This window comes from Heterodontus francisci, chromosome 1 (assembly GCF_036365525.1).
Source record: "Heterodontus francisci isolate sHetFra1 chromosome 1, sHetFra1.hap1, whole genome shotgun sequence".
Classification (NCBI taxonomy): Eukaryota; Metazoa; Chordata; class Chondrichthyes; order Heterodontiformes; family Heterodontidae; genus Heterodontus; species Heterodontus francisci.
Window position 1 is genome coordinate 22,674,695 of NC_090371.1, and position 13,512 is coordinate 22,688,206.

Here is a 13,512-nt window from a genome sequence, read left to right on the forward strand (position 1 = left end):
TGTCCAAGAAGCCTTGGCGCGTTGCTGCAGTGCATCTTGGAGATGGGACACACTGCTGCCACCCTGCATCAGTGGTGGAGGGAGTGAATGTTTGCGGATGGGGTACCAATCAAGTGGGCTGCTTTGTCCTGGATGGTGTCGAGCTTCTTGAGTGTTGTTGGAGCTGCACCCATCCAGGTATTCCATCACAGCCCTGACTTGTGGCTTGTAGATGGTGGACAGGCTTTGGGAAGCCAGGAGGTGAGTTGCTTGCCACAGGATTTCTAGCCTCTGACCTGCTGTTGTAGCCACGGTATTTATATGGCTACTCCAGTTCAGTTTCTGGTCAACGGTACCCCCTAGGATGTTGATAGTCGGGAATTCAGCGATGGTAATGCCGTTGAATATCTTTTTTTAGATTAGATTAGAGATACAGCACTGAAACAGGCCCTTCGGCCCACCGAGTCTGTGCCGAACATCAACCACCCATTTATACTAATCCTACACTAATCCCACATTCCTACCAAACATCCCCACCTGTCCCTATATTTCCCTACCACCTACCTATACTAGTGACAATTTATAATGGCCAATTTACCTATCAACCTGCAAGTCTTTTGGCTTGTGGGAGGAAACCGGAGCACCCGGAGAAAACCCACGCAGACACAGGGAGAACTTGCAAACTCCACACAGGCAGTACCCGGAATCAAACCCGGGTCCCTGGAGCTGTGAGGCTGCGGTGCTAACCACTGCGCCACTGTGCCGCCCTCAAGGGAAGATGGTTAGATTCTCTCTGGTTGGAGATGGTCATTGCCTGGCACTTGTGTGGCGCAAATGTTACTTGCCACTTATCTGCTCAAGCCTGGATATTGTCCAGGTCTTTCTGCATTTCTACACGGACTGCTTCAGTATCTGAGGAGTTGCAAATGGTGCTGAACATTGTACAATCATCAGCGAACATTCCCACTTCTGACCTTATGTTTGAAGGAAGGTCATTGATGAACAGCTGAAGATGGTTGAGCCTAGGACACTACCCTGAGGAACTCCTGCAGTGACGTGCTGGAACGGAGATGATTGACCTCCAACAACCACAACCATCTTCCTTTGCGTATGACTCCAACTCGCGGAGCGTTTTCCCCCTGATTCCCATTGATTTCAGTTTTTCTAGGGCTCCTTGATGCCATACTCGGTCAAATGCTGCCTTGATGTCAAGGGCAGTCACTCTCACCTCACCTCTTGAATTCAGCTCTTTTGTCCATGTTTGAACCAAGGCTGGAATGAGGTCAGGAGCTGAGTGGCCCTGGCAGAACCCAAACTGAGCATCACTGAGCAAGTTGTTGCTGAGCAAGTTTCTGCTCCCATTCATGTTTACTGCTCCACTTGGTATCATCAGCAAACATGATATACGGATCTCTTTTCCAATAGCTAAGTCATTTATAAGTTTACAGTTATCTATTCATAGCATTATGAATTGGCAGTACCTTAATGCTGGGTGGTCAGCTCGTAGTTGAATATAGTGATGGTCTCCTGTTGAACAACCCTTTGACCGTGGTGATGCTGGAAACTGGCCTTGTGCGAAAAGAAAAAAAATGTCAATACAATAGCACGTTTTCAATTAAGTAGAATTACACAGAAACAAAGAGTAAGAGGTGGCGGGAGTGAGATTTACAGTCAGGGAATAAAAGAGAGAGATAAACTATAACTATAGCCATAGATCTGCATACTTTTACATCAAGTTACAACTATTTTTCCTTTGCTCTTTCCTGAAGACACTGAGGTAAAGCAGGTGATGCTGGCAGCTTTCCAATATCTCGTCTACCTGATCATTCTGAGGACATGTGACTAGTCGTAATGCGACATGGTGACAAATCACTTGAGTGTTTACACTTACAACATGTAGTGCAGTTTGCCACCCAATTTTGGATTAAAAGTCCCCGAGTCCCAATGATAATGCCAGTTTCTGGCTTTTCTTAGTCATTCTTCAGGTATGAGCCTCAGCAGTCTAATTTACCATGAAGGAAATCGCAAATAAGCCTCATTCAAACATCATAAAATGTCAATATATATTTGCATATTCATTGGAGGAGTCACTGGCATAAGTCCTGTATTTAATGGGATTAATGTATTAGGAAATTAGAGTGCCACCTTTAAAAGCTAGTTTGGACTAACAATTGCGGTAGCAAGCCGAATGAGCAGTAGGTGAGTGCTTGCCTCATGCAGTTCATTGGCAGGTCACTTGATTGGATGCTTCATGAGCTGGACCTGTAAACCCTCTTTAATGAAATAGAGCAGAGAAAAAACAGACTGCTGTGTACCCATAGGAAAAGACTCCAAAAAAGTCTCGTGCTATCTGAAGAGAGGTGTTAAGGTGCTGAGTGCAACTTCTCTTGCCCACAGGACTGCAAGCTAGTTTCCCAAGAAGGTGAATGATCTAACTCAGGTAATGTACATACTGGTCACTCTCCCTTTTCTCCCATGGGCATCAACACAGTCTTCAACCTCACAAATTAAAAGTCACACAAACAGCCCTTTATAATGCACTCTGGTGAAGCCAGGAGACACTAAATTGGGATCTTAACAGGTACCTCCCCTTACTTACATCAATGATGTGCACGCCCAAACCTGAGGCCTCTTCCTCCACTTTAATAGGATAATGTTACCAAGTTTCTTACTTTAGCTGTCTAGTTCCACCAAGCTGACAATTTCTAGTCTTCACTTTATTTAGTAAATCTTGTTGCAGGACAAAGTAGTGCATAATGGCTGGAAAAGAGAGAGAGGGAGAGAGCGAATACCAGAGCAGACATTCCTGACCTTAAACACTTCACACTTTATCAGGAGCAGGCTATGGAGCCGATGGTGAGGCAGTCTATTCTTGCTGTGGGAAATGACAAGGCTGGGACATGGTGCCTGCTCCAGGTTAATGGATGAACATTACACAGCATCTCTGTGAAGCATCGCATAGGCACAGCCTTCTACCTGTTTCTCTTTAACTCAAGGGGGCAATAATATTCATTCATTCTTAGCTTGTTTTCTGCAGATCAATCACAGCAAAGGGAGTCAATGGATGGTAAATAGGATCTTAATAATAAAGTAAATGAAAATGTTAATGACGCATTGGGCAGCATTGTGATATTGAGGTGAAGTTAACTTCAGCAGCAATCTTAGCACTCTAACATTACACCTTCCAGCTGATACTCAACACAACCCACATTTCAGACTCCTCACTTGTTTGATTATTTTTTGTACCTGAGCTCTAACCTTTAGTGACTTCTGCTTCTGGCTACCCTCCTCCACAGTTCCTAGTTTCCCACCATTACGATTTGTCTTTCTTGGATCCAACGTGATTGACCTCACACTTGCCCACATTAAATCCACCTGCCCTTAATCTGTGAACCTTTGTAAATTCCTGCTCCCATCTACACAACTTTCACCTCCCAAACAGTTAACTTTGAAATTCGCCCCTTCCCTTCATCAGAAACAACATGTCAGCAGATGGCTTCTGGGTGACAAGGTATATCCCACGCTTTCATGGATAACTACCCAATTAAGAGTGACTTAAGTGGCAGCAGAGTAAAGCCTAGTTCGGGTATAAAATTAAAACCCGACCCGGGCCTGACCTGACAACAGCTAACCCAAACCCAACCTAGGCCCGAGTCCTTTCATTTTTTTAAATGCCCGACCCGAACCCTACACAGTTGGCTTTGGTCGAGTAGCCAGGCTTTACTGCAGAATGCGGAGCCTGGACTGCACATTTCCCAGTTTCCCGCCTTAACGTCCTGAATGTTCATTTGAAGATTACTTCCCAGAGCAAGGCAGGACTGTCTACGTCCAGCCTGACCCGACCCGAGCCTGAATGCTGGACCCAGAAGACAGACCCGACCAAACCCGAACCCGACACTTGGGTCGAGTCTGGTCAGGTTCAGGTCGGGTAGCAACACTTTACAGCAGAGGGATACTGCAATGAGATAAATGCCTCTATTAGACTGGTCATCAAGAAGGACTGTTGGTATCTTAAAGGGTATGTTGCAAGGAGAAACAGAGCACAACTGATCACTGAAGTCTTTTCCTCTGTTTACCATTGGCTACATTTGTCATCAGAGCCTTAACTCCTCCCTCACCATCAGATAAAGCACTAAAGTCTAAAGTCTGGAAGCCAGTAAGCAAGGTACTTCCGGTTCTGTCCGCAGCTGTCTGAACAAGGGGGCATAATCTTAAATTCGAGCTTGGCTATTCAAAAGTGAGATCAAGAAGGCTTTTTCACTCAAATTTGAAATTCCCTTTGCCAAAAAGGCAGTAGATGCTGGGTCAACAGAGATTTGCAAGGCTGAGATCGGTTATCAAAGGAAATGGAGCAAAGGCTGCTAAATGGAGTTGAACTCCAGATCATCAATGATACAAATGAATGGTGGATTGGCCTTGAGGTGTTAAATGTCCTACTCCTATTTCTGTGTTCATCATAACTTTTTGCATCTCCCATACTGACATGCTGAATTCTTTGCATTCTGTTACACCATCTGTACATTCAGAGAGTGGAAGAGTTGAATGTAGAACTTTGCAAAGCAACATGGCTGCCATCTAGTGCATCCTGAACCTTTGTAAGCCTTGTAAACTCTGTTACACTGAAAATCCATCAGGGAATCAGGGTATATGGGGACAGGGTGGGAAAGTGCAGTTGAGTTAGAAGATCTGTGATAATTTTATTGAATAGCAGAGTAGACTCAAGAGTGATTATGGTCTACTCCTGCTCTGCGTTCTTATGTAGTTCTGTTATCTCTACCTCACTACTCCCTTGCTGTGATTTCAAACTGGAAGAATTCCCTAGTTCTCCTGTGAAGTGTACCCTTCGCCTGATGAATACCTTGCTGATATAACAGAGATTTCCCATGGCTGCCTGAATGTAGTTGTCGCTTTCATAGCCACCAACAAAGGAGTATGGCCAGATGACCAGGGTTTCAGGTCATCATTCAACTGATGGCAAATATCCCTTATTGGCAATTTGGTAAAGTGTACTCTTATAATATACACATTCTTCCTCAGATACTTATAGGATGTGGCCAGTATATTTTTCTTGGAAAGGCAGAAGGGGCCAATAGACACATGTAGAATTCTGATGGGGTTCATTCTCTTTAAATCTTTTCCTCCACCACTGCATGAATAATAGTGGCGAAGATGTGGAGAGGTCTGGTTGCACCAATCTACACAGATGTTAGGCAGGCCACTTATGCAGCCACTTGTAATCCAATGTCTCCCATTCTTTTGTTAACTCATGCTGAGTTTCCTGGATTCTGACCGACCACCAATACTTCTTCAAGCGTGGACAATGAGTTTTAGGATATTTAATTGTGCAATGCATTGCAGGTGAGGCTGAACCCGTTTTCATTTGATGTGCATGCATGGGCACTTTCCAGCAGAGATTAGTGTGTGATGAGCTATACCTTCTGCAGAATTCCTAACTGCTATCTAGTAACAATTAGAGTTTGTTTTGCCCGGGGACTTGGTGACCCCAAACTATTTTGTACATATGGTCAAGTTTTAGGGAATGAGCTTTGAGGGTTTATCTATGGACTATTTCTGTTGGATGCAGAATTAATATCTGGGTTCAGTTTCAACCATAAGACCCTTTTATTTTACAGGCAGCAGTGCCACAAGAAGTCTAATAACCTCACGTAGGTGGTCAAAGTCAGTGAATGCATCTTCGCATGACAACCCCTACCCATTACTCCACCATCCTCTCATGCTGCTCATTCACCCAGCACCAGTCGCTGGCAGTCAGGACTCAGCTGGAACATTCAGATACTCCATCTCACCCTCACACACCTACCAATGCTGTCAGACTCACAGCTTTCACTATTCCACATAACTCCAGCTATTCAGCTATGACAGACACAACATCCAAACACAGTGCTCCATAACGACCGACATTCTTCCTTCTCTCTTGCAGGACAAGGTGATATACAATAGAAGGTAGCAGAGCAGATCTCGTGGGGGGACAAGGATACCTGTGGAGGAGATCATTCCCACATAATGGAGCTGGTTGCAACATCCGGCATCGCTGAAAACACTGAGGATGACAGTATGTTCCTGCTTCAACTCCAAGCTCACTCACATCCAGCTATTTGACATGATGAGGAAGCTACAAATGGTGCTCCCCGCCCCACCTCCCTTCCCTCACCCAACCTTCCCCTTCTGCTTTCACACACCCAAGAATTTCAGTAGCACGCCAGGGATCAGCATATGGTGCATCACTGGGCACGATAGGGCTGCAGCCAAGCCAGGAGTAAAGGATGCCAGCTCACTGGAGGATGAGGTCGCAGAAAAGTTCTACTACAGGGAACTCAGATGAGGACCTTAATGGGGCAGCGTACAGGAGAATGCTGATAGACATGCACACCAAGATGCTCGGTGCATTGGCTGGTCTGCCAGACAGCCTCCTGTCAGTGTCAAGGAACACAGGGGCCCAGCTCCAAGTTGGTGGAGAACATCGTGCAGAACTAGCCCTCTCTGCAGCCTCTGCTCCATCTCCCTGTCGTGCTGCAGACCCAGAGGCATTGCAGCTGCAGCCTCCATACCTGCTGCATCCTTTGTGTGGACAGATCACCAATTACGCTGCTCTCCTTGAGGACGATGTAACACTCCCTGCCAAATCCTGGAATTCAACACAACACCTCCAAAAACACTCCACAGTACTTCCAGAGACTTTGCAATAGCAGAAGTTATTCAAAAGTACATTACCTGTAAGTTGGTGCCTGCCCTTTAATTTAGTTCATTCATGGGATGAGGGCATCGTTGGCAAGGCCAGCATTTATTGCCCATCCCTAATTGCCCTTGACAACTGAGTGGCTTGTTAGGTCATTTCAGAGGGCAGTTAAGAGTCAACCAAATTGATGTGGGTCTGGAGTCACATGTAGGCCAGACTAGGTAAGGATGGCAGATTTCCTTCCCTAAGGGATATTAGTGAACTAGGTGGGTATTTACAATAACCGACAATGGTTTGATGGTCACCATTAGACTAGCTTTTTATTTTAAATTCCAGATTTATTAATTGAATTCAAATTTTACCATCTGCTCTCGTGGGATTCAAACCCATGTACCCAAAACATTGGCCTGGGTCCCTGGATCATTAATCCAGCAACATTACCACTACGCCACCACCTCCCCTGAAATAACACTAATGCTGGGCCTCTCTTGCAGATGAATACTTGCTCTTTAGTGAGTGACAAGTACATTAATTGAATGGATCTGTGTGGTCCAATTTTGGGAAGTGGACATCAAACCAGCCAATAGGGCTGAGTGACATCATGATAGCACTTTGACATTTCAGCTGCTTTGACACATCGAGGTGACGCTTGCACAAGTGCCCTGCTCAACATGGTATGCCACATGACTAACAGCGAAGTGTGCACCCCAGGAGAGCAGTCAGCTTCTGTCACCCTAGATTGTCCCCTAGATTCCACAATTTCCAGCAGGGAGCTTGGACAGAGACAGAACTACAACACTAAAGTACCTGTTTTCAAACTCATGTTCTCTGTGGTATGGCTCTCTGCTGAGAATACATACAGGATCAGGGAGTTTATCTTGAGGGGTTCATTTCATTGACTGGGGCTTGAACCTATGACACTTTGTCTTAAAAAGGGGACTGCTGTCAACTAAGTCAAGCTCTGGAATGGAGAAAAATAAATAGAGATTCAGCAATATAACCTGTGTTACAACAGAACATAATAGGAGTGAAAAAGGAGGGTTGGAGAAACAGATCTGTATTTTTTTTAAACTTTATAATACTAATTGAATCATACAGTACAGAAGGAGGTCATTTAGCCCATCATGCCTCTGCCGGCTCCTTGAAAGAGCTATCCAATTAGTTCCACTTCCTTACACTTTCCCCATATCACTGCAAATATTTCCGTTTGGCATTCAGGAAAGCTCACCTAATTCTGCAGATTCTGTTTCCATGAGTGACACCATTCAGTAAGCAATACTTGTCCTGAGCTAACAGAACTACTAGCTAAGATTTGATGTAAGCTTCCTTGGGGAGCCGGTGAGTAAAAGCACCACTTTCTATAGCACTGTACCACACAGATCAGATTGTCCTAGTTTGAACACCCACCAGGCTGTGTTGAGTTAGATAACAGCAGTTTAAGATTTAAGGACGGGCTTCTCTGGCTTCTACTATGACTTGAAATCTGAAATGGGACAGGCTTGTTAGGCCAAATGGCATTTTCCAGTTTTGAAAAGAATGAAGTTTCTGTGGAATAACGGCATTGTAGCCCAATGACATTAACAATTTCTCTGAAAGATTAAAACATTTTTAAGGAAACAGTTCCCATGGAAAATATGAAGTACTTTACATTGAAAGCAGTTTTCTGTGCAATAGTGCCCCATCCTCCTTTCATTCATTTCTCGTAACATATAGTATTGTGCATACTAGAAAACCAAACAAACATTCACATGATACTGAGTACCATTTTTCTCCGTGTATAAGCATTTTTGCAAAATGAAAGCAACTCAGACATTTTAGCTACATATCTAGTTTACATCTTAAATAAGCTCTTACCCAAGTCTTGTTCCATTGCTGTGCTATAATACTCAAGGTCCTATGAAAAACAATATAGCAAAAAGATTATTGGAAAGTTTTTTTTCAGCAAAGTAACCTATGTTACAACAGAACATGTAAAGAGGAGAATGAATTTTGAAACCAGTTCTGGTTTCTTGAGCATTCCCAATTATAATCACTCCATCACTGGCAGCTGTGGATTCAACTGCCTTGGTCCTCAGCTCCAGAATTCCTTCCCTAAACCTCTCTGCCTCTCTACCACTCTTTCCTCCCTTCAGATGCTCCTTAAAACCTACCTCTTACACCAAGCTCATCTGCCCTAATTATCTTCTTATGTAGTTTGCTGTCAAATGTTGTTTCATAATGCTCCTGTGAAGCATCTTGGCATGTTTTTACTACATTAAAGGAGCTACATGTTATTTAAAGTGATTCTAACTCAGTTTTGGAATTATGCTGCAGGATATTGGCATAAGAAAATTTAAAACCTTCAACCAAAGTTACCTTCTCCATCACTGTGGAGAATGCCTTCACTAAAATAGCGATGGAAAGAATTTCATATCATAGAATCATACAAAACAGGAAACCAGATAGACATGTCAAGTGTTTGTACAATCCCATGCTTGTGACTTCAGAGCCCTTGTTTACTTTTTCAAAATAGACACTGCATTCACATGATCATTTAGCACAATCCAAATAAAATGTTAAAAAAATTTGCTTTGGAAATGAGCGCTCAATAACAATAGAACTTCAGAATGGAATGCTGCAATTTGGTTCATAGAAGTCACAACAAGGTCATAAGTGGTTAGGATCTGAACGTACTGCCCGAAAGGTTGGTGGAGGCAGCTTTCAAAAGGGAATTGGATAAGACCTCAAGAAAAAGGCTTTCAGGGCAATGGAGAAAGGGCTGGGGTATGGGCAAGCTAAATTGCTCTTGCAGAGAGCTGGTATGGGCTCAACAAGCTGAATGGCCTCCTTCTGTGCTGTAACCATTCTATGATTCAAGGTTACAGGCCATTCAGCTCAATCAGTCCATGCTGGCGTTTATCCTCCATGTGAATAAATAGTTCACTCACATTTACTCACCCTGTTCCCATATGCCTTAAACCCTCTTTTCTTTATCAACCTATTCAATCTAATCTTGAATGTTGTCAATTTAAGCCTCAACCACTAATCCTGGAAGTGAATTCCTCAGCCTTGCAACTGTATGTGTGAAGAAGTTACTCCTGCTCTCTGTTCTAAATCTCTTACGTTTAATCTTTTATCTATGCCCCATCTCCTTGACACCTTGCTAGTGGAAAGAGTCTATTTCTATTTACACTGCCCCATCTTTTCATCATTTTAAACACTTTGATTATATCGCTTCATAAATCAATGTTGTTGTCATGAAAAAACTCAATTTTTCCAAGTCTTTCTCCATACCAGGCCATCTTTCTTTTGGGCCTCCCTATCTCGAGAGACAATGGATACACGCCTGGAGGTGGTCAGTGGTTTGTGAAGCAGCGCCTGGAGTGGCTATAAAGGCCAATTCTAGAGTGACAGGCTCTTCCACAGGTGCTGCAGAGAAATTTGTTTGTCGGGGCTGTTGCACAGTTGGCTCTCCCCTTGCGCCTCTGTCTTTTTTCCTGCCAACTACTAAGTCTCTTCGACTCGCCACCAGGCCATATCCCAAGGAATATATTATGTTCTCTCTCTAAAGCCTCAATATCCTTCTGCTAGTGTGGAGTCCAATTAGAACTGATACAGCTTGAAATTGCAGATAATGAACATATGCTCTATATCAAAAAGTGCTTGTCTAAATGTTTGGTACTGTTGCCTTTTGTTCCCTTGTTTAATGTACTCAAACAGGCTAAAATCATCTCACCATTCAAAGTAAAAAATGTTCTGAGGGCTGCATTGTTGGGAGGATATATTGGCTTTGGAGGGCATGCAGCGCAGTATAACCAGGGCTCAGAGAGTTAAATTATATGAAAAAGTTGAATAAATTTGTCTGATATTTCCTTGAGTTTAGAAGATTGAGGTGCGATCTGATTAAGATGTTTGAGGTGTTAAAAGGATTTGATAGGGTACACAACTGACCATTTTCTCTACCCTGTCTTACCAGATGGGGGACAATCTTCAAAACTCAAGGGTATATAAGCCCAATTTAATGCAATGTCTTCATAATTTAAATGTTGAAGTCCCAGAATCATTCTGGTGAATCTGTGCTACACCCTGTCCAAGCCAATATATCTCCCCAGAGAAGCGTAGAAAAGAATGCTAGGAGCAGCACCTTTAAATGAGGTGTCAGCCTGGTGAAACGATAACACAGGACTACATGCATACTAAACAAAGGAAGCAGCATGCTACAGACAGAACTAAGCAAATCCACATCCAATGGATCAGAACAAAGCTGATCCAGCCTTGCCACATCCAGTCGTAAATGGTGGTGGACAATTAAATGACTAACTGGAGGAGGAGGCTCCACGAACATCCCCGCCCTCAACAACGGCAGAGCTCAACAATGGAGTACAAAGGACAATGCTGAAGCATTTGCAACCATCTTCAGCCAGAAGTGCCACGTAGATGATCCATCTCGGCCTCCTCCTGAGGTTTCCAGCATCAAAAATGCCAGTCTTCAGTCAATCTGATTCACCCTACCTGATATCAAGAAACAGCTGAAGGCACTGGATACGGCAAATACCTGACAGCATCCCAGCTGTACTAATAAAGACATGTGCTCCTGAACTAGCCACGCCCCTAGCCAAGCTGTTCCAGTACAGCTACAACACTGGCATCTACCCGCAATGTGGAAAATTGCCCAGTTATGTCCTGTCCACAAAAAGCAGGACAAATTCAACACAGTCAATTACTGCCCCATCAGTCTACTCTCGATCATCAGCAGCCAAGTGATGGAAGGTGTCATCAACGGTGTTATCAAGCAGCACTTACTCAGCAATAACCTGCTCACTGATGCAGTTTGGATTTCACCACGGTCACTCAGCTCCTGACCTCATTACAGCCTTGGTCCAGCCGTCATAAAATTGTGGGTCCAGAGTTCGGGGATTTTAGTTACAAGTTTAGGTCGGAAAAGCTGGCGTTGTCCTCCTTCGAGCAAAGGAGGTTGTGGGGAGATTTGATAGTGGTGTACAAGATTATGACAGACTTAGATAAAACAGACAAGGAAAAATGGTTCCCATTTACTAATGGTACAAGGACTAGGGGACACAGATTGAAGATTTTGGGCAAAAGATGCAGCAAAATGTGAGGAAGAACTTTTTTACTTAGCGAGTGGTAATAACCTGGAACCCGCTGCCATTGAGGATGCCGGAAGCAGAAACAATCAATAATTTCAAAAGGCAGTTAGATGGGCACTTAGAGGAAATAGACTTGCAAGGCTATGAGGTTTGAGCAGGGGCAGTGGCATTGACTGGATTGCTCCATGGAGAGCCGGCATGGACTCGATGGGCCAAATAGCCTCCTTCTGCGCCGTAAAGGACTCTATGACTCAATGGGAATCGGGGGGAAAGCTTGCCACTGCCTGGAGTAATATGCAGTACAGAGAAAGATGGTGATTGTTGAAAGCCAATCATCTCAGGCCCGAATCGCTGCAGTAATTCCTTGGGTCAGTATCCTTGGCCGAACCATAGGAACATAGGAGCAGGCGTATAGCAGCCATAGCAGCATAACATAGCAGCCCATCGAGCCTGCTCTGCCATTCATTACTATCATAGCTGATGATCCATTTCAATGCCTTTTTCCCACACTATCCCCATATCCCTTTATGTCATTGTATTTAGAAATCTGTCAATCTCTGCTTTAAACATACTCAATGACTGAGCTTCCACAGACCTCTGGGGTAGAGAATTCCAATGATTCACAATCCTCTGAGTAAGGAAATTTCTCCTCATCTCTGTCCTAAGTGGCTTCCCCCTTATTTTGAAATTGTGTCGCCTGGTTCTAGACTCTCCAATCAGGGAAAACATCTTACCTGTATCTACCCGTCTATCCATTTCAGTATTTTGTAGTTTTCAACGAGATCACCTCTCATTCTTTGAACTTTAGAGAATACAGGCCCAGTTTCCCGAATCTCTCTTAATAGGACAGTCCCGCCATCCCAGGAACAAATCTGGTGAACCTTCGTTGCACTCCATAGCAATAATATCCTTCCTAAGGTAAGGGGATCAAAACTGCACACAATACTCCAGCTGCGGTCCAACCAAGGTTCTATACAATTGAAGCAAGCCTTCGCTACTCCTGTACTCAAATCCTCTTACGATAAAGGCTAACATCCCATTAGCCTTCCTAATTGCTTGCTGCACCTGCATGTTAGCTAGCAGTGACTTATTGATGAGGACACCCAGGTCCCTTTGTACATCTACACTTTCTAATTTCTTACCGTTTAAGAAATACTCTGCACATCTATTCCTCCTCCCAAAGTGGATAACCTCACATTTTTTAACATTATATTCCATCTTTTTTTTATTCATTCATGGGATGTGTGCGTCGCTGGCTAGGCCAGGATTTATTGCCCATCCCTAATTGCCCTAACTGAGTGGCTTGCTAGGCCATTTCAGAGGGCATGTAAGAGTCAACCACATTGCTGTGGTTCTGGAGTCACATGTAGGCCAGACCAGGTAAGGACAGCAGATTTCCTTCCCTAAAGGACATTAGTGAACCAGATGAGTTTTTACAACAATCGACAATGGTTTCATGGCCATCATTAGACTAGCTTTTTAATTCCAGATTTATTATTTGAATTCAAATTCCACCTTCTGCTGTGGTGGGATTTGAACCCATGTCCCCAGAGCAATATCCTGGGTCTCTGGGTTACTAGTCCAGTGACAATACCGCTACGCCACCACCTCCCCTATCTGCCATGTTCTTGCCCGCTCACCACGTCTGTCCAAATCCCATGAAGCCGCTTTGCATCTTCCTCAGAACACACATTCCCAACTAGTTTTGTGTCATCCACAAACTTGGAAATATTACATTTGGTCCCCACA

General features: G+C 43.9%; 1 protein-coding gene across 2 annotated transcripts in view; it reads right to left on the reverse strand.

Moving 5' to 3' along the window:
• The window catches only part of LOC137368318 (sperm flagellar protein 1-like), a 99,989-nt gene that overhangs the window by 32,023 nt on the left and 54,454 nt on the right, over positions 1-13,512 (reverse strand). For both annotated transcript variants that reach the window (XM_068028718.1, XM_068028717.1), the window contains exons 4-5: positions 8,531-8,570; positions 1,461-1,548 (exon numbers count right to left, since the gene is read on the reverse strand). In XM_068028718.1, the coding sequence (XP_067884819.1) occupies positions 1,461-1,548; positions 8,531-8,570 (128 nt within the window). The remainder of the gene's footprint in view (positions 1-1,460; positions 1,549-8,530; positions 8,571-13,512) is intronic.